Source organism: Sapajus apella, unplaced genomic scaffold, assembly GCF_009761245.1.
Source record: "Sapajus apella isolate SASKATOON/1434 unplaced genomic scaffold, GSC_monkey_1.0 scaffold56, whole genome shotgun sequence".
In the NCBI taxonomy this organism is placed as follows: Eukaryota; Metazoa; Chordata; class Mammalia; order Primates; family Cebidae; genus Sapajus; species Sapajus apella.
Window position 1 is genome coordinate 6030146 of NW_022436996.1, and position 19980 is coordinate 6050125.

The 19980-nt window shown below is 46.5% G+C and overlaps 1 protein-coding gene across 3 annotated transcripts in view; it reads right to left on the minus strand.

The window, feature by feature from the left end:
* Positions 1-1648: 1648 nt before the first annotated feature.
* ACTR3B (actin related protein 3B) overlaps positions 1649-19980 on the minus strand; it is a 104141-nt gene continuing 85809 nt past the window's right edge. For 2 of the 3 annotated variants that reach the window (XM_032244932.1, XM_032244930.1), the window contains 3 exons: positions 4528-4653; positions 3523-3606; positions 1649-2639 (listed from right to left, as the gene is read on the minus strand). In XM_032244932.1, the coding sequence (XP_032100823.1) occupies positions 2544-2639; positions 3523-3606; positions 4528-4653 (306 nt within the window). In that variant the 3' untranslated portion in view covers positions 1649-2543. The remainder of the gene's footprint in view (positions 2640-3522; positions 3607-4527; positions 4654-19980) is intronic. The other variant, XM_032244931.1, reaches the window with a different exon arrangement.

The window sequence follows — 19980 nt, forward strand, 5'->3', positions numbered from 1 at the left end:
ACAGACGTACAATCTCCAAGATCATCTTGTTCCAAACAAGGAACATGGAAGCTTTGGGTGTCCGGTGGTGGAAGGGCAGGTTATCCAGCTCTAGCTTAGCCGGCTGGCACAGCACTGATGTGCAGAGTGGCGTTATTCCCGGGATTTGGAGAAGGCGCAAGAAAGCACCTGCCCATGCACAAATGCAGAGCAGAGGTGGAATGGCAGCGCCCACTGTGAGATGTGTGCAAAGCATGCTGAATTGAGTGGGGTGGGGTGAAGGTGGGAGTATCAGGTGGGTCCCTGAATAACAGAGACCTAAGAGGAAATTGGTGTTCGAAGGAATAACTGTCACTGCCATGTTCAGGGTGCAAAGGTGTGACCAAAGGCAGGCAGACCCATAGGGAACTTGATGGAATAAAATGGCTAGAAGATGACGAGAAGCCAACGGTCCAGCAATCCCAAGAAGCAGCAAATCCCCAAGGGAATGCAGAGAAACACTTTGGATGAGGGGAGAACTAGGTGGTACCAGACTCTTGACTCCCAGGGGAGACTGAGGGCGTAGCACAGTGACAACAGGAGAGACTTGGTAAACTGAGGTTTGGTAAACTCAGATTTTACCACACTGAGTTCAGTATTAAACTTATTTCTAAACTCAAATAATAACATCACATTTTTTGTGCCTGTTTTTGTTTTAAGACATGGCGCCTCACTTTGTCACCAAGGCTGAATGCAGTGGCTCAACCCTAGCTTGCTGCAGCCTTGGCCTCCTGGACTCAAATGATCCTCCTGCCTCAGACTTCTGAGGAGCTGGGATTTCAGGCACACACCACTGCACCTGGCTACATTTCTTTATGGAGACAAATTTTCTGAGAACAAAACATACTTCATTCGCCGCCTTTGAGAGTGAAAGTAGGAAAAAAAAAAAAGAACAAAAAAACATACTTCACAACTTAGAATACCATAAGTAACAGTTTTTCAAGTAACATAATTATAAGAATTATATGAAGAGTGAAATAAATCTAATCATCTATTAATTGAGCAAATTACCTTTCAAGCTAGAAATCCATTCGGCAAACATCAGAGTAGTTACTGAAAGCTTACAGCCATGAATCCTGAATTTCTAGGAAAGAACATCAGAAATCATTAGGCACTCCTTCCCACTATACCCTAGACACAAAAACCATCTCTGATGGGTTATCCAGACCCACACCACTGCAGAGCAGGCCATCCACATCATTCAGAAAAAGAAATTTCCTGGCCAGGTGCGGTGGCTCATACCTGTAATCCCAGCCCTTTGGGAGGCCGAGGTGGGCAGACCACCTGAGGTCGGGAGTTCAAGACCAGCCTGACAAACATGGAGAAACCCCATCTCTACTAATAATACAAAATTAGTTAGGCGAGCTGACAGGCACCCATAATCCCAGCTACTCGGGAGGCTGAGGCAGGAGAATCACTTGAACCCAGGAGGCAGAGGTTGCAGTGAGCAAAGATCATGCCATTGCACTCCAGCCTGGGCAACAGGAGTGAATCTCCATCCACCCTCCCAACCAAAAAAAAAAAAAAATTTCCTTCTACAAACTTGGTGTTAATCAAATCCTCCAATGATGTAAAAGAGAAGCACAGCGACAAGGGAGAAAACCAAAAGACCACCACACTGCAGCAGAAAGATATTTATAAAGATTCTAACAGCTTTTATTACAATGGTGCAGGGGAGTATCTCATCCAACACTCACCAACAACAAACCATCATCTTCTATAAAACAGCTCCAGAAAGTTCAAACAAAAAAACTAAAAGATACATGATCTGTAGTAATTCTCATACAATACAGTTTAGTGTTCAAACTTCATGTCACTCCAATAAAGTATAATCATTTTCTAGCAAACATGTGGCAAAAAAGTTTGCTGTTTTATTTGTTTGCCTATAAACATATCAGAACATGCCTCACAATTAAAAACTTTGGATTACAGCACTCCATGACATCAATATCTATTCGTGCTTAGTATCAGCCAGTTGTACCAAATACCATAAAATACAAAATGATAGGAAATATAAACATCGATTTGTATTTCAAGTTTAAACATTTTATTTACAAAAATAGGCTGGGAGGGAAAGGGTTTGCGCCCCCACATTCTCCTGGTGCACAACGATTTTGTGCCATTTTCTAAGATTGTTTTCTCTGACGATTTCCAAAGTCACATCTGGATTCCTTCAGAATTGTATTTGTCAGCTAGCAGCTCTGAGGAGGAGGAGGAGGGGGAGGAGGGGGAGGAGGGGGAGGAGAGGGAGGGGGAGGAGGGGGAGGAGGGAGAGGAGGGGGAGGAGGGGGAGGGGGAGGAGGAGGAGGAGGGCGGGGCGAGGGAGGAGGCTGGCAGACAGCGTCGGCACACGGATAAATGGCTTTGACTGAAGGACCCGCGCCGCGCCTCATGCACCGGCAATGCAAGCACGCTGCTCGGCAGCAACACCGACGTCACTATTTACAGAACGGCGGCCTTCTCTGGGTTCTGAAGGACACTTGTTCCCCAACGTGACACCATCAGACGACGCTTTCAGGCAGACACTAGGACATGACTCCGAAGACGGGGTTGTGGCGGCAGATGCTGGGCCCGTACTCTTCATAGTCCTTCTTGGTGTGGCAGACCTGAAAGAACTCCGGCTACCAGAGGCAACAGGCAGAAGGAGAGAACGCACTTCAGAAGAGAGTCGGAAAGCTGCTACCATGCAGGCAAGACACTCTTCTCATCCCAGCCTCCACCCTGCCTCACGGGACCACTGCTGTAAGAGTTACCTCTTTGATGGACTAAACTACTAAACGGGGGGTTATTTTACTTTTTAAAAGTTTTGTCAGCCTCTATCTTCTTAGGACCAACCAAATGCTGCTCCCCCACTAACAACATGTGAGCTATTCACAAATTTGAGGGGGAAAAATAATAATTATTTGGAAAAGTCACTGGAATTAATGATTAATGCAGGATTTTTTTTTAGATTATGTTTGGATTCCACTTAGCATGTTATCTGTAATCCCTAATTACCAAGGATACTTGATAAATGTGTTGTGTGATTATTAAGATATAGTTTATATAGGGCCAGGCACAGTGGTTCACGCCTGTAATCCCAGCACTTTAAGAGTGCTGGTGGATCACCTGAGGTCAGGAGTACGAGACCAGCCTGGCCAACATGATGAAACTCCACCTCTACTAAAAATACAACAAAAAAATTAGCCAGATGTGGTGGTGGATGCCTATAATCCTAGCTACTTGGGAGGCTGAGGCAGGAGAATTGCTTAAACTCAGGAGGCAGAGGTTGCAGTGAGGCAAGATCACACCACTGCACTCCAGCCTGGGCGACAGAGTGAGACAGAGTGAAACTCTGTCTCAAAAAGAAAGAAAATAAGTTATATATATATATATATATATAGTTTATATTTACAGAATTGGCTGTTTAGAGCACACACTATTTCACCTTCATAGATGATATTTGCCCAAACTCAACAGTGAGCACAGAAATGGAAACACGGAGCCCTTGAGAGAGGGACTTACAGTCGAGGCCAGCATGGAGCCTCCGAACCATACGGCATAGCGCTGCATGTGATGCGTGACCACCTGCACCTCCACGGGCTTCGGCTGGAAGAGAAAGCAGCTCTCACTTACTGCACACGTGCAGACACATCTGTGATCCAGTCACCCTCCAGCTGACCCGACCATGGCTTCACCTGGGGTCACCCCCCACTCAGTGGCACAAGTACAACCTCACACCAAGCACTCAGTGACTCTCTGCCTGTGCTGCCAAATCCCCCACCAGACCTACCACAATTCCAGCCCCAGGCTCAAAGGAACACGGTACGCCCGGCAAGCAGAACCGCCCTCTCATAACACTGAGGGCATTAAAGTACAAAAGTACAAAATCCAAGCAACTAACCTCACTGACTTTTTTTTTGACCAAACATTTCAGATGTTCTGGCACTGTAGGGTTCATCCCAAATAAGACTGACCATCCCCAAAACACGAAAAGAAGCTGTACTTTCCCAGCAGTGGACTCGTGCACTCTCTTCCTGGCCCCCAGCTCCCCTATCCAAGCCTGATCTTGGTTAGAAGCCCAAGATAATCACCAGCTGCCTGAGAATTACTATCTTGGAGAGATGCCTTGTAACTCCCTGCTAACATTAGTTATTTTCATTTAATGAGAACATTTCCAGAGGACATGAGAAGATCCTCACCGTAAATTAGTACTATCTCCTGGGGACACTGGTCATTACACCCTATGTCGTAAGAGTACAACACAAAAGGCAACTGCTGGCAGGTATGACCAGGGAGACTGTGAAGCTGCCATGGCTGTGTCACCAGGACCATAGGTCTGAACCACGAGCCTGGAAGGAGCTCCAGCAGCAAACCTCCATGGTAATGTCACAGTGCAGCTCAGAAAGCGACACACATTTGTTTTTCTTTCACGTGGCCCAGACAAACTGTGTCAGGAAGGCCTGAGTCAGGCCCAGGGCAGAAACCGCCCTCCTCCCCCAGCACCGCGTGGAGGCCCCTGGCTCATACCTTGATCCTCCCGCCGCTGAGCTCCTCACTGAGCCTCAGCCTGGCATCCACTACTCTCTTCAAATCTCTCTGCAGTCGGCGTCCGAAATCCCTGAACATGGTGGAGCCTCCTGAGAGAACGACATTCTACAAGACACAAAGTAGAGGGAGCCTTGGGTAAAATCACCCACCCACAACAGAACCCCACAGGCCCAATCGCTTGTGGGCATGACACACCGGCCCTATGAGAGACGTGAACAGAAGCAAAGTTAATACTATTGGAAAAATGTAGATTTCTTTTCTTATGGTGACAACAATGTGTCACAGATGGCTCCTGAATCCTTTCCTCCATTACAGCAAAGCGGAAACAAGGCGATTCTGCTCCCTCATGCTCCCCCTGCCTACCCCTCACAAGGACCAGGCAGCCACAAGTAACAACAGAAACTGTCCAGCTGACTTGAGCCACATGACCACTGGCTCTCCGGCTGCTTTGCCTTAACCATCACCAGGGGAAAGTCTTCTAATGGATGCTTGAAGCCTCTTACAAGGACCATCTTGGAAAGAAAGCATCCAAGTTACCCGAAGAAACGTTCTCCGGTGAGCCACCCAGCCAGCACTGCCCTCCAGTGCCAGGACTCGCTCAGTGGCCACACAGAAGCTCGGTGTGGGGCTGAGGAAGGGGAAACACCTGCCTGCCCCGCTCCCCCTGCCCAGAACCTCAACGAGCCCTCTGTCCAGTATTGTCCATGCTGCCCGCCTGTCAGTCATCCACACCATCAGCTCCTGACCTGCAGCCACTGACATCCTCACGGCTTGATGGCCCAGGTCACGCAAGCAGCCAGTCCTCTTCTGATGCATGTCAGAGGCTACAGTGGCCTAACCTACGTCACTCACCTCTCACCCTCTCACCACGGGCACTGCATCATCTCACACCCTCACAAGACGAGGAAGGGTGAACACGTACAGTAAGATATTTAGACAGAGAGAGAGGGAGAGAGAGAGAGATCACATTTATATAACTGTTCCTATAGTATACTGTTATAGTAATTATTCTATTTTATTATTAGTTATTGCTATTCAAAAGTCTCTTACTGTGCCTAATTTCTAAATTAAACATTATCATAGGTATGTATGTATAAGGAAAAACACAGTATATATAGGATTTGGTACCAGCTGCAGTTTCAGGCACCCACTGGGGGGTCTTGAACCGTATCCCCCACTGACAAGGGGGAATAATATATTTCCTGATTGAACTTTCTTAGAGAAAACACCAAATGAGAAAACTACATAAGGAAATTAATCCTTCAAGGAGTCAAAAAGCCCTACTTGCTTTAAGACCCTCTAAATATGTTAGCTCTTCCCAAGTTTCTGACCAACTGCAGAACTCTGTTTTCAGGCACTCCTCCCGGTCAGCTGTGTGCGTGAACAGTGAGTCCCTCACCAAGTTTACAGGTAAGCAGAAGTCACAAGGAATCAGTCCAGAAAAAAATGCACTTTTCTGTCCCCAGCAACCCAGGTTCTAAGTTACATGGTGTGAAAGCAGTCCACTCCTGCTTACAGCTGTCCGGGGGAAAGACAGCCAGGATGGAGTGGACAGGGATCATTTTTCTCTCATGCCAACTCCTAGAACTGCTGTGACAGCACTCACGTAGACTCAGGATTAGATAGTTGAAGTCAGAGCAGGAAGAATGAAAGGGGGCAGGAGCCATGGGAAGCCACCGGGGACCTGGCCTTCCACCTGGGGAGGCCACCGGGGACCTGGCCTTCTACCTGGGGAAGTGACCGGGGATTTGGCCTTCCACCTAGGGAAGCTGCCAGGGACCTGGCCTTCCACCTGGGATCTGTCCCAATTATACTCTGAGTGTCTGTAAAGAGAAATTTCACCTCTGATTACCTACCAACAGCAAATGTTTCATAAATCATCTAACATGCTGTAGCTGCTCAGCTTCTAAGGTGAAAAGGCCGTGAGGGGCTAAAGAAGCTGTGTCCAACCCTTGGAATCCAACAACATTTTGTTTATCTGTAGTAAATACCAAAAAAATTATGCACAGGACCTTTTTATTAGCTTGCCAGCTATCAATAGCGTTAGTGTATTTTATGCGCAGCCCAAGACAACTCTTCTTCTAATGTGGCCCAGGAAAGCTAAAAGGTTGGACATCCCTGAGCTAAAGCTTCTACAGTGGTTTGGCCAGGGACAGAGCCATGGGAAACCATCAACAAGTGGCTACCTGTGGTCTCACAAAACTGTACCACAATATTTTTTTATCAGCTTCGAGAATCTTAAGTCTTATATATATGTATGTATTTCAAGACAGAGTCTCACTCTGTCGCCCAGGCTGGAGTGTAGTGGCGTGATCTCGCCTCACTACAACCTCTGCCTCCCAAGTCTAAGCGATTCTCCTGCCTCAGCCTCCCAAGTGGCTGGCATCACAGGCGCCCGCCACTACGCCCAGCTAATTTTTTGTACTTTTAGTAGAGAAGGGGTTTCACCATGTTAGCCAGGCTGGTCTCGAACTCCTCCTAACCTCATGATTCATCCGCTTCAGCCTCCCAAAGTGCTAGGATTACAGGCATGAGCCACCGCACCCAGCCAAGTGTAGTATGTTTATGGGAAGATCTGCACTTGGCCTTCAGGGACAGGAACCAAGGTGGTTCTGAGGCCACCTTTCCATGGCTCTCTGCAGCAGTGACAGATCTCCTGGGAGCTACCACCCCCCCCACTCCTGGTGCCTGCCCCCCATTTCTCACAGGGAACAGCCCTGAACACAGCAGACCCTCTGAGGGGGGAACCCCTGCCTTACAGAGACTATCTGATAATGGGAACCCCTGCCTTACAGAGACTATCTGATAATGAACACACTGGATAAAATTCCTGGCAACGGTTCTCTGCCACCAGAATTGTGCAGTCTGTCCTCATCTGGGGGTTTCACTGCTACAAGCTTGTTTGCTTTCTTAAACCTCCGTGGACATGGCCAACCGAGGAAACTGCTATCACATCCGTTTCTCAAGAGGCAACCCCGACACCCCTCGCCACACGGATACTATGAGGTAACTGAGCACCTGTCTTCTTGACAAATTTTAAGTCTAGTTTTCAAGCCAACATCCTGTCCCAGGATCAGCATCATGAATAATCACTGTTGTCCTCTATCACCTTGTGAAGAAATCTCTCATGACCAACCTGAGAGTGCCTGGCTCCTGTCAGAGTCTAGGGACCATCAACTACAGCTGCAGCTATGGGAACGCTGAACTCAGGGGAGCCCCCGGTTAACAACACTCAGGTAACATGTCACCAAAAGGTGAGGACTGGTGGGAATGAGTCCCTGGCAGACAGGGTGGCAGCTTGAAATCACGTAAAGAGTGTTATATTCTGATCCCCGGCTTCCTTCAGATGGGTCTCATGGCCTGGTGACTCTTTCAGACACACTGCATACCTAGTTACCATCATATTAAGAATCATAACTTAAAAGCATTCTTGATATTTTGATCATCTCATCTTAGAATAAGCCTCGACTGACCCCAGCTCCTGCTCTCTAGTTACTGGCAACACTGGCTGATGACGTCTGGAGAGACAGACCCTGGCCTATATCCAGTAAGATTAAATGAGGACTGAGGAAGAGCAAGGATGGGCCAGTGCTTGAAATCAGACATTCTAAGGGTAATTTTGCTGAGGTTTCTGGTTTCGTCTGGTTTCGTCTTTTTGTTCTTTTGCTATTGTTTTTCATTTGCTTTTTATTATTTATTTATTTATTTATTTTAAGATGGGGTTTCAACATGTTGGTCAGTCTGGTCTTGAACTCCTGACCTCAGGTGATCCGCCCGCCTTGGTCTCCAAAGTGCTTGGATTACAGGCATGAGCCACCACGCCAGGCCTCATTTGCTTTTTAAAGCCCACTGCAGAAACTCCTTTAAAGCTTTTCCAGGCTAAGATTCCCACAGCCTCGCTCTCTGCTTGGTCTCCTCATAGCCCATATGTCAGGCAATCCCAGTGTTCCAAGGAAGCCTGGAGTGTCAGAACTCTCCCTTGGCCCACCACAGTGCAGCAGAGGAGCCCCAGACCAGGTTCCTTGACTGTTACCCTAGACTTGGTGAGCTTATCCTTCCCTGACACAATGGTCAAAGGAACGAGTCTGCTTCTAACTGTGACACCCAATGCCCAACACAGCACCATGGGCACACCTGCTGCCTCATCTCAAAATTCTGTGCTATTGTTATTTGGAAGGATATCCGTTCACACCTCTAAGTCTTCTAAATGATCCGAAAGTACCAGGGGAATGCTCCCTGTCTGCTCGGCGTTCTTTCCATATTCACCCGGAGGACTGTCTCCCCTCTGAACTTGTACCTTGGGCCATTGGAAGACACGGCAGGAGGAAACGCATGTCATTATCCACATGGGGATGGGTGAGGAAGGTATTCTCAGCGAGGTCTACAGAAATTTCTCTCAGCTCTCAGCGTCAGAAACAGCTGGGCCTCTAGGAAAACCCACTGGCCTTAATCATATGTCCCATGAGCCCTGTGCCTTCCATTACAGATTGGGTTCCCCTCTTTTCCCTGGCTGCTGAGAAGCTGAGAGCCAGGAGGGGCCTCTCCCATGGCTAGGCACGACCACAGAATAGCGTGCAAGGGCTCTGTCCTTGTCCCACCCAGCTGCGCTATCTCCCACCCTCACTTCTCCTTACCAAGTTTCCTTCAGCTACTTCATCCTTGCATATTGGATATACTTTCCTGCCTGCTTCAAATTTTCCACACTAGAAGGCAGGCGGGCAGGCAGGCAGAAAGGGGCAGGGGTGTGAGTTTCTAAGGACAGGCAAATAGGAGAGCTGAAGCCCAGCTGCACTATCTTCAGGCAAAATACAGTTAATCATTCAAGGAGTTTACAAAAGGATGCTGGCTCCTCATTTTGAATTCCTTTCTTCCTTCAGTAATTGAAGGACAAACCTCAAAAGCCTAAGTATCCCTCTGATTGGCAGCAAACATCCCGCTGCATTCAGCAAGCACTTGAGTTAAAGGCGCTGAACTGGCAGGGTGGCTCATGTCTGTCATCCCAGCACTGTGGGAGGCCAAGGCAGGCGGATCACCTGAGGGCAGGAGTTCAAGACCAGCCTGGCCAACATGGAGAAACCCCATCTCTACTAAACATACAAAATTAGCCAGGTGTAGTGGTACATGCCGATAATCCCAGTTACTTGGGAGGCTGAGGCAGGAGAATCGCTTGAACCCAGGAGGCAGAGGTTGCGGTGAGCCATGATCGTGCCACTGCACTCCATCCTGGGCAACAAGAGCAAAACTCCATCTTACAAAAAAAAAAAAAAGGCACTGAACTACAAATGTGAAGAAAACATACTGGTGAGCCCTGCAGAGTAGAGACTGTCTGGGCACTGGAGCTCACTGGGAGGCTTGAAGAGGAAGCCTCAACCTCCCAAACCTAGAGATTCTTAAAAATTCAGAAATGTAAACAGGAAACTTTAAAACACATACTTTGTCATTCTGAGGATCTGCATTTTTAAAACAATCGTTTGAATGTTATAAATGCATTCATTTCAGATTTTTCTTCTAAAAAGCAATTCTATTTGTTTCCTACATTACAAATAAGTAAAACAAAAATCATTTCATGGCTGAATCTTTCCTTTCACTTAAGAAAACGCTCAGGAAGACAGCTGCAGGTGGAGGCTAAAGCTGTGCTGCACTCTCAGCGGGGTCTCAGGCAGGCATGGCCCTGGCCAACGGCAGTCCCTCAGGTGCCCATGTGCTCCGCTTTTGCCAAGAGCACCGGGAGAGCTGCACACACCTCCCATGCATCAGCCCCTAAAACAGAGCCAACTCACTTCAGGAGGGGCATCCATCTCAGGAGATTCTGTGAGGGGAGGTCACGACCCAGCAACAGGCGGAGGCCCAACAGCCCTCATTCACGCTGCTCCTTTGCAATTCTAATCCCTGCTTCCTCACCGTGAAATATCACGTGAGCGCCAAGTGTCCAGCTCAGCACAGACTAGAGCTCCTCGCGGTCAGCACTCTGCACAGGCACAGTTAACGTAGCCACAGACAGCGAACTTTAAAACTAGGCAACACAATAAAACCTGAAGACAACACTGCATGAATACTGGAGGGATTCAGGACGGCCTGTGCCATCAAGGTGCTTCTGGGGAAACTCAGAAAGGAACATCGTGAGCTCAGAAAGTATTCAGCAAACGAAAAGAATCTAGAACAGGAGAGACTTTGAAAAAAAAGGGCAAAAAATGAAAACACTACCTAAGGGGCGCTGTGAGTCCAAGTTATAATGTGTATGATGTTACCCGGCATATATTGCATATAAATGGATACAAAATCTTCAAAGCGGCCAGCCACTCCAAAGTGGCTCACGCCTATAATCCTAGGACGATGGGAAGCTGAGGCATGCGGATCACCAGGTCAGTAGTTCAAGACCAGCCTGACCAACATGGTGAAACCCCATCTCTACTAGTAATACAAAAAATAGCAGGGCATGGCACGGGCACCTGTAATCTCAGCTACTCAGGAGGCAGAAGCAGGAGAATCACTTAAACCCAGGAGGCAGAAGTTGCAGTGAGCCGAAATCACGCCACTGCACTCCAGCATGGGCAACAGAGTAAGACTTTGTCTCAAAAACAAAAAACAAAAAAACTTCAAAGCATGACTAGAGTTGAAGAAAACAAAAGTCCCTAAACCAAGTCAATTAAGACACTCAAGTTGCAAGTGGTGGATAAGACAGCAAGGATCCCATTGGGTCATGGCAAGGGGACAGGATAGTCTCACCAACCAGGTCAACTAAGCACCAGTGTTATGAGAGCTCACCAGCTATACTAATTTCCTCTAAATCCTCTCAGATTTCTGGCCTAGAAGTAGATAATCTGTATCTGGTGGCATTACAGGCTCTTTCTGTTGACTTTACCGTGTTAGAAAATAGATCAAATACAAAAGAGGACTTAACATACAATCAGATTCACATTAAATCCTTGGAGTGATACCTGAACTGAACAGTAATTCCACCTTCTTAAGACATACACGGGCTCTTGTGCAGAAGGCTCTGTAATAATTTTAACCACTCTAGTCAAACTAGACGACAAAAAAGATAGTGACAGATAAAATTTATCCTCAAAAAACTTCAAACAGGCCAATTTACCCAGCAAAACTGGGAGCTGGATTTCAGAGAATGAGAATTTGTAAATCACTATTAATGGCTATTTTAATACATTTAAATTCTACTTTTATGTAAAAGGCAAATATTAAGACAACAAATTAATGCAATAAATTTTTTTAGGCCTGGTGTGGTAGGCTGGGATCACGCCTGTGATTTCAGCACTTTGGGGGGCCAAGGAGGGTGGATCACCTGAGGTCAGGAGTTTGAGACCAGCCTGACCAACTTGGTGAAATCCCGTCTCTACTAAAAATACAAATTAGCTGGGTATGCTGTTGCATGCCTATAATCCCAGCTACTTGGGAGGCTGAGGCAAAAGAATCACTTGAACCCAGGAGGCAGAGGCTGTAGTGAGCTGAAATCGCACCATTACACTCCAACCTGGGCAATAGGAGTGAAACTCCATCTCAAAAAAATAAAAATTAATGAAGTAATTTTTTAATTTAGAAAAAATTTCAAGCTTAGCAAAAGTGATACACTCTCTATTCAGATTTGCGTACTGTTAACATTTATGGTAGTGTTTTTCTTTATCATTTGCATGCATTTATTCTGTCCCCTCACACACACACACATATTGGGGCGGGGAGCATCTGACAATAACTTATATGCATCATGGCCCTTTACTACTAAATACTTTAGTGTGTATTTACTAAAACTGAGAACATCCTTTACGTTACCGCAGTACAACTGCCAACTTCATAAACTTAACATTAATCCAAAACTTTAATCGGCTGTTCCTATTCCCATTTTGTCACTTGATTTATTAATGTTCCTTATGGCATTTTTTTCTCTCCAGTCCAGAGTCCAGTGCAGGGTCAAACTGTGCAATTACTTGTCATGTCTCTGTAATAGGTTTTTTAATTAAAAAATTATTCACTAGGGTATGAAAGTAAATGTTCATTATAATACTTGAGAAGCATTACATGATCTTGAGTTGCCTTCAGAGGTGTAGTATATGAATTCATTTCTTTCATGTATTCACATAACCATACAAACAGTGCTATGAGTATGTGGTCAAATGATTTTGGACAAAGTCACCAAGATACTTCAATAGGGAAAAAATCATCTTTTTCTACAAACTATGTTGGAAAAATTGGTATCCGTGGAATGGGAGGATGAATATTTATTTACTTTCTCATTGAATATACCCAAATAAATTCAAATTTTATCACTGGTTTAAATGTAAGGGCTAAAAGTACAAAATTTCTTCTAAAAACCAGTTTTTAAAACTTTGTAATTCTGTGGTAGGCAAAAATTTCTTAGCTAGAACATAAAAAAGCATGAAGCAAAAAAGAAAAAAGTTGATAAATGGGTTTCCATACATTTCTGTTCTTCAAAAGACACCGCTAAGAAAATGAAAAGACAAGCCACAGATTAGAAAAAAACATCTGCAACACATAAACCTGACAAAGGATTTGTATCCAGGATATCTGAAGAATTCTTATTGAGTTGTAACTCAATAAAGAAGAAATCAATTAAAAATGGGCAAAAGATTCAAATAGACATTTCACAAAAGAAAACATACTACCAATGACCAATAAGTACAGGAAAAGACATCAACAACATCTGTAATCCGGACCGTACAGCTGAAATCCACCACACACCACGTTCAGGTTAAGATGAACACTGCAACTCCTGTCCATCGTTGGTGGGAGGGCAGATGCTGTAAGTACTTCGGAAAAAGTCGAGCCGTTTCCATAAAGTGAAAACTACGTACACTTACCATACAACAAAGCAACTGCACTCCCAGGTGTTTCCCAAGGGGAATAAAACATATCCAGCAAACGCTGCCTGTATTCCCAAATGTCCACAGCAGGGCTTTTGGTAACAGCCCAAACAACTCTAATGTCCGCCAGCAGAAGACGGCTGACCTGTGGCACAGCCATTCGCTGAGGTGCTCCCAGCAGTAAGAAAGGACAGATGACATGCACGTGCACCTCAAAAGCACCAGCTGAGTGAAGGAAGCCAGAAACAGAGCCCATGGAGCAAATCCATTTCCAGCAGCCCCCACTGTCTGCAGCTCATGCTCCATGGTATCAATTACCCATGGTCAACCACAGTCGGAAAAGATTACATGGAAAATTCCAGAAGTAAACACTTCGTAAGTTTTAAACTGTGCACGATTCTGAGAAGCATGACGAAATCTGGAGCTGTCCCACTCTGTCCCACCTGGGGCACGAGTCATCTCTTTGTCCAGCATGTCCACACCGTATACACTATGTGCCCTGAGTCACTCAGCAGCCACCCCAGTGATCAGATGGACTACTGCAGCATCACACTGCTGGAGTTCAGGTAACCCTCATTTTATTTAACAGCCCCAAAGCACAAGAGTGGTGATGGTAACATATCGTTATAAGTCTTCCATTTTATTATTAGTTATTGCTGTTAATCTCTTCCTGTGCCTAATTTATAAACTTCATCAAAAGTATGTATATATTCAGGAAAAAAAACATAGTACACAGAGGGTTTGGTACCATCTACACTTTCAGCCATCCACTGGGGGTCTTGGGACATATCCCCCATGGATAAGAAGGGACTCCTGTATACAAAACTCTGGAAAGTCAAATCCCCTCTACAGTGATAGCAGATCGGTGCCTTCCTGGAGCACGGCCCAAGGAACTTCTGCAAGTGATGATTCCCTTCTTACCTTAACTGTGGTGATTATCACATAAGTATGTAAACTTCAAATCTTTTCAAGCCGTGCACTTAAAATGGGTTTATTCTACTCTATGTAAATTATACTTCAAAGTTGAACTTTTAAAAACAGAGCAACGGAAGAGAAAGTGATGGCGAGGGGCCACTCTGAGTTGAGAGGGCAGGAAAGACCTTGCTGAAAAGGTGGCATCTGAGACTTAAATGGCAAGAAAGAAGCCTAGAGAGGGCACATTCAGCCAAGGTACACCGTCACTAACTCTTCATTTTCTCAGTGTCCTGTAACAGGGTGAGGATGGAAGATTGAGCCAAGTCACCCAATTTTATTTTAACATTTAATCCCCAATAGTTGCTATGGACAACAGGAAAACAATACGCACTGTACTTTGAGGCCTTTCCTAAATGCAAACTTCAGCTCTCACCCTAGTTCCGCACCTTTCTTTGTGTTCAGAAATTCCAACGTGAACCAGTAAACTCAACACAGCCTTTAGTATTTAAGAAGGAACAGCCCTAGATCTCTACTTACTCCTCCCCAAAGTAACTGTCCATCCTGCTCCTTCTGCCCTCTGCAGACACTCCTGTCACCCCCACTCTCTACCCTACTCCTCCTCACTGGCAAACGTCCTCTTTCACAGACACACTTTAGAGAGAACTCCGGGAGAAGGCAGGAGCCTCTGGGTCCCAGACCAAATAACAACTTCATCTCATGTTTTGCTCCTGCCTTAGCTTCCAAACATGACAACTAACAGCAGATACATCCCCACGTCCACTGTCTACACCTGTGTGACACACACAGCAGGTTCCAGATCTGTAACAACACAGAGATGGTCATGTCTCCTGCACATGTGTCACCAGACAGGCTGCCATCCTAAATGTCTTCCACTAGCTCTTCCCAGATACTGTTTCTAAGCTAATGCTGCAAAGTACTCTTGTTTTCATCATATTGACCTTCAGCCTACAATTACTGAACTGAACTGCAGCTCTATACACAGAAGAACAACAGCCTCCAGGTTAGAAAGGTCCCAGTGTGGGCATATCCTGGGGAGGCTGGCCAGAGCAGAACTGTCCTGGACAGTGCCTCCCATGGACAAGTTGGAAGGAGCTGGCTCATACTTCAGCAGCCCCTGACCAGCCTCACCCTAAGCCACCTGCACCACCCACGGGGCTGACTCCCAGCTGCAACTCGCCCCACACCCCGTGGCCGATAGCAGAAGTTTCAGGGGACAAGGGGACCCTGCCAGAAGGAGAGTGGAGGGTGGAATACGGTCTAAAAGGAACATACAAGTGCTAAGCGATAGCTTCTATGGAGCTGTCATCCTGACAGGAACACCAGATGAGAGCAGAGCCCAGCAGAAGACAGGCATTTAGAAAGGCAAAGCAGTACTGGCCCCAAATCCGAGTTTCCTGACAGCTGTTTGAAGCCCTTCACCATCTGACCCCAGCCAGCTCCCTGAGGCCAAGGGGGAATGCCCAAAGGCTCCCTGCAGCCAGGTGGGAACGCCCAAAGGCTCCCTGCAGCCAGGTGGGAATGCCCAAAGGCCTCACACTCCCCCCACTGCCTAGTGCTGGGGCCTGAAGCAAGCAGCAAACCCGCTTACCCATGGGCTGCCCTGCCCTCATCTGTGAAGACATCACCAGGCCGCACGCAGGTCTCTGAGGAAATTAGATGGTAATGATGTCAGCACCGGTCCAGAGAAGGCAGGACTGTGACAAGCATGGTGGGTTCTCTTGCTTGAGCCTCTCCACCCTGGGCCATGCAGAGGCCTGAGCAGGATCAGGTCTACGCCCCATCTGTCCACTCCTCCCTGAAGCCAGCACTGCACACAGCACTCAGTAAGCACGGCCCCCCTCAGGCATCGTGGAATGAACGATGAGCATTTCATTCGCTCTACCGTCTGGAATAAAGGGGGGTCAGTAAAGGAAAAAGACTCTAGCAAGTAACTCAAGAACCAGAAACAATAACTGACAGTTTCTGGTAAGTCCTTGAACTTTGGTAACCTCCTGATGTTTCTTCCTTAGTGTCCAGGTTCTCAGTCCGGAACAACTGTGCTCCCAAGAGACATTACATCTGGAGACAATTTTGATTGTCAGGCCTAGGTAAGGGTGTGTGGGTGTCACTGACACTTTTTGGGTAGAGGCCAGAGATGCTGCTAAACATCCTACAAGGAAAATGTCAATAGCACTCAGGCTAAAAAACCCTGCCCTGGTTAGCGTCAAGCAGTAAAACCAAAGGTGCCTGCGCACCAGCAAAGAGGGCCACTGGGGAAGTGGTGTGCTACTCTGTAGCTAATCCGAGATGTGCAGGAGTCCCCACACAGAGGTTGCTCGGGGTGTGGGGAGCAAAGGAAACCAGGCAAAATCCCTGGAAACTTTAAAAATAGAAAAGTCAATCGGCTAGAGGCTGCAGCGGGTGAGGAATCTGCTGCTCTGGCCTGGATGTGGTGCACCATTCCAGAATATCACTTGAAGTGATTTCATGGAATACAACAACAGTGCTTGCTATCTGCCTGACACAGCAGAAGGCAATTCCACACACAACTCCTTTTACCTTGCCCATAATGGGATAAGGCAGGTACTACTCCTATCCCTGTTCTGCCGAAAAGGACACTGAGGCACAGTGAGATCAAGTAACCTGCCAAAGTCACACAACTGAGCAAGCAGTAGGCAGAGCAGAACACACACCTGGCAGTCCAGGAGCTCACCGCCACGTGGTATCCACACCTGGCGTGTGCCACCATCCCCCTCAGCCCATGCACTCAGCACAGCAGTCTAACCAGCAGCCCACACTGCCTCCCTTTCCATGACACAGAATTCAGACCCCACCTTGTATAGACCAATCTGTAAAGTAGCTCTCCCTGCGCTGAGCTGAAATCTGCCCTGGTCTCCCTCCTTCCTTGGCACTGCTCACCTTCCAGCCAGCTGCCCATCAAATATCCCAAGACAGCCTACTGCTCCCTGCCAAATCGCAGGTCAAACGATGCTACTTCTCTCAGCCATGTCTCACAGGCCATCATTTCAGGACCTCTTGCTGTTCTGGGACCCCTCCTCTGGATATATGTCAAAATCCAACAAGCCTCTCATAATGTGGGCCCTCCTCCCAAGCAGAGCACAACACCATCAACACAGCGTGTCTCCCCAGGACAAACAGAAATCAACTCTGAAGCAGTGAGGCGGAACTCTGACCCTGAGGGCCATCCAAGGTCAAATGACTTACCATCTCCTAATAGAGCAAAAAGTGGTCCGTGGCTGTAAAAACCTCTGTGTGGCTGTAAAAACCTCTGCGTCAGAAGCAGTGGGAACTAGAGGAAGCGTTACTACTTTTAAAGTCCCTTTGGAGGAGAAACGAACCTACACTTACCACCACCAACCATGCTGCACATGACAAACAGGAAATCAAAAATTAAGTGTTACAGTAACTGAAACCAAGGAAAACATTTCTTAACAAACTCAGCTTTACAAAAGCCTACCCGCCCCCGATTAAATGAAAAAACTTTAATGGAAGGGTTATTTCCATTCTAAACAGAGAAGTGACTCTACACGAGGAAAAGGAAAAAGCCCTAGATCCAACTCCGCAGCCTTCCCAGCCCCTCACACTGCCATCCCTTTCAAGCATCCCTTTCCCGCTGCTTGAAAACACAAAAATAAATTAGAACACAAACCACAACAAAGTGGGTCTGAAGCTTCTCAGCCATGCCTACAACAAACCATTTCTCAGTGTGACAGGTACTGTTATTACCAACACACAATCCAATTTTCTCTGAGAAAATGACATGGTTGAGAGTCTGCCTCTCATTCCTAAAATGTATTCAGCAGGAGTCTTGATGGGAGATTAAACACAAGGAGATGTCCTGGAGCAGCAGAGGGGCGGGATCAGGAGAGAACAGACTGTCCCCGCTCATTTTCCTAGTACCCCTTCTCTAACTTTAGCTAGCCTGCTTGCATCAAGGTAAAACTGGTTTTCTAACTCGTCTTTTATGAGGATTAAAATGTTGCCTGAGCTTATTATTTTTCAACCTAGGGAATTATCCAGATTTATGTACTCTGATGGCTTAAATGTGGCTTACAGGCATCATTTGCTTTGGGTTTTTTATTACCTATGCTTGTTTCACCTTCAGAGTAGGGAAAAGGCAGAAAAAAAGAGAGAAGTGAAATTACCAATAAATTTATTCTTTCCATTTCATCTCAAAGTAAAGTAACAGTGCTTATTCTAATAATTATGTACCTCGGAAATATAAACATTTAGCCTAATAGGTTTCTTTTTTGTTTTTCGATTTTTGGGGCTTTTTTTTTTGAGACAAGGTCTCACTCTGTCACCCAGGTGGAGTGCAGTGGTGCAATCCTAGCCCCCTGTAGCCTCAACCTTCCAGGCTCAAACAATCCTCCTGCCTCAACCTCCCACCTGTAGCTGGAACTACAGGTGCATACTACCACATCCAGCTAATTTTTTAGTTTTTCTTTTGTAGAGACGGGGGCTTGCTATGTTAACTAGGCTGGTTTCGAGCTCCTGGTCTTAAGCAATCCTCCTGCCTCAGCCCCCTAAAGTGCTAGGATTACACACATAAGCCATCACATCCGGCCTGCATTCTTAGTCAATTTTCACAAGGAAGAGTAAGTAAACATTTTTCTAAAGGAGTCTTTAAGAAAAGATGTCACAAATAATAAAATTTTAATATTCTAAAATGAAACCCCTTTACTTTTAGAAAAGCAGCAGATTATCCCATTCAACAGTCTAGACAGAAAGCTCTCAGCAGCCAATCTAGCACAGACAAAGCATTTTTAAATGCCCTATTCATCTAATATTGTTTTCAAAGTAATGAATGAAACAGCATATATCACTACTTTGTTTCACTGCTTATAGAGCACAGAACAACATGACTTCTTTTTTTTTTTTTGGCAACAGGGTTTCCCTGTGTTGTCAAGGCTGGAGTGCAATGGTGCAATCACAGCTCACTGCAGCCTCAACCTTCTGGGCTCTAGTGATCCTCCGACCTCGGCCTCCCAAGTAGCTGGGGTCACAGGTGCATTCCATCACAAGTGGCAATTTTTTTTTTTTTTGGTAGAGATGGGGTCTCCCTATATTCCCCAGGCTGATCTCGAACTCCTGGGCTCAAGAAATCCTCCTGCCTTGGCCTCCCCGAAAGTGATGGGATTACGGAGGCGTGAGCCCCTGCACCTAGCTTAACATGACTTCCTAAAATAAGATTCAGAACTCGAGGTTTGTTTACTTTAGCAGCTTAACAAATATTTACTGAACGTATCTTTTGAAATACTTCTTTCAGTAAGATTATACAGTTGGTCTTCAAATCTAAAGTCAAACTCCCTAGATAGCAGACAAAGGCCCCTCAAGTGTCACTCCAACCCACATCCCCGCCCTCCAGCCTCCACATCTCCGTGGTCTTGCAGACTCTGAGCATCTCTGGGGGATGTTTCCAGCACGTGGAAAGCCCCGCTCACCACCTTGCAAGCCTGGCAACCCCTCCTTCCCTGACTCCTCGCTGAAAGCACAAAGCCCGCAGGCCCCACAGTGCACTGTGCATCTTGTCCGACAGTTCAGCAGCATCTAATGAGCACCCGCACGGGCCAGGAGTGTTCTGGGCACCGCGGGTCAGCAATGAATCTGACATATCAAAACGGTTGCCCTGTTGAGATGTATTTTGGGTAGGGAGACAGAA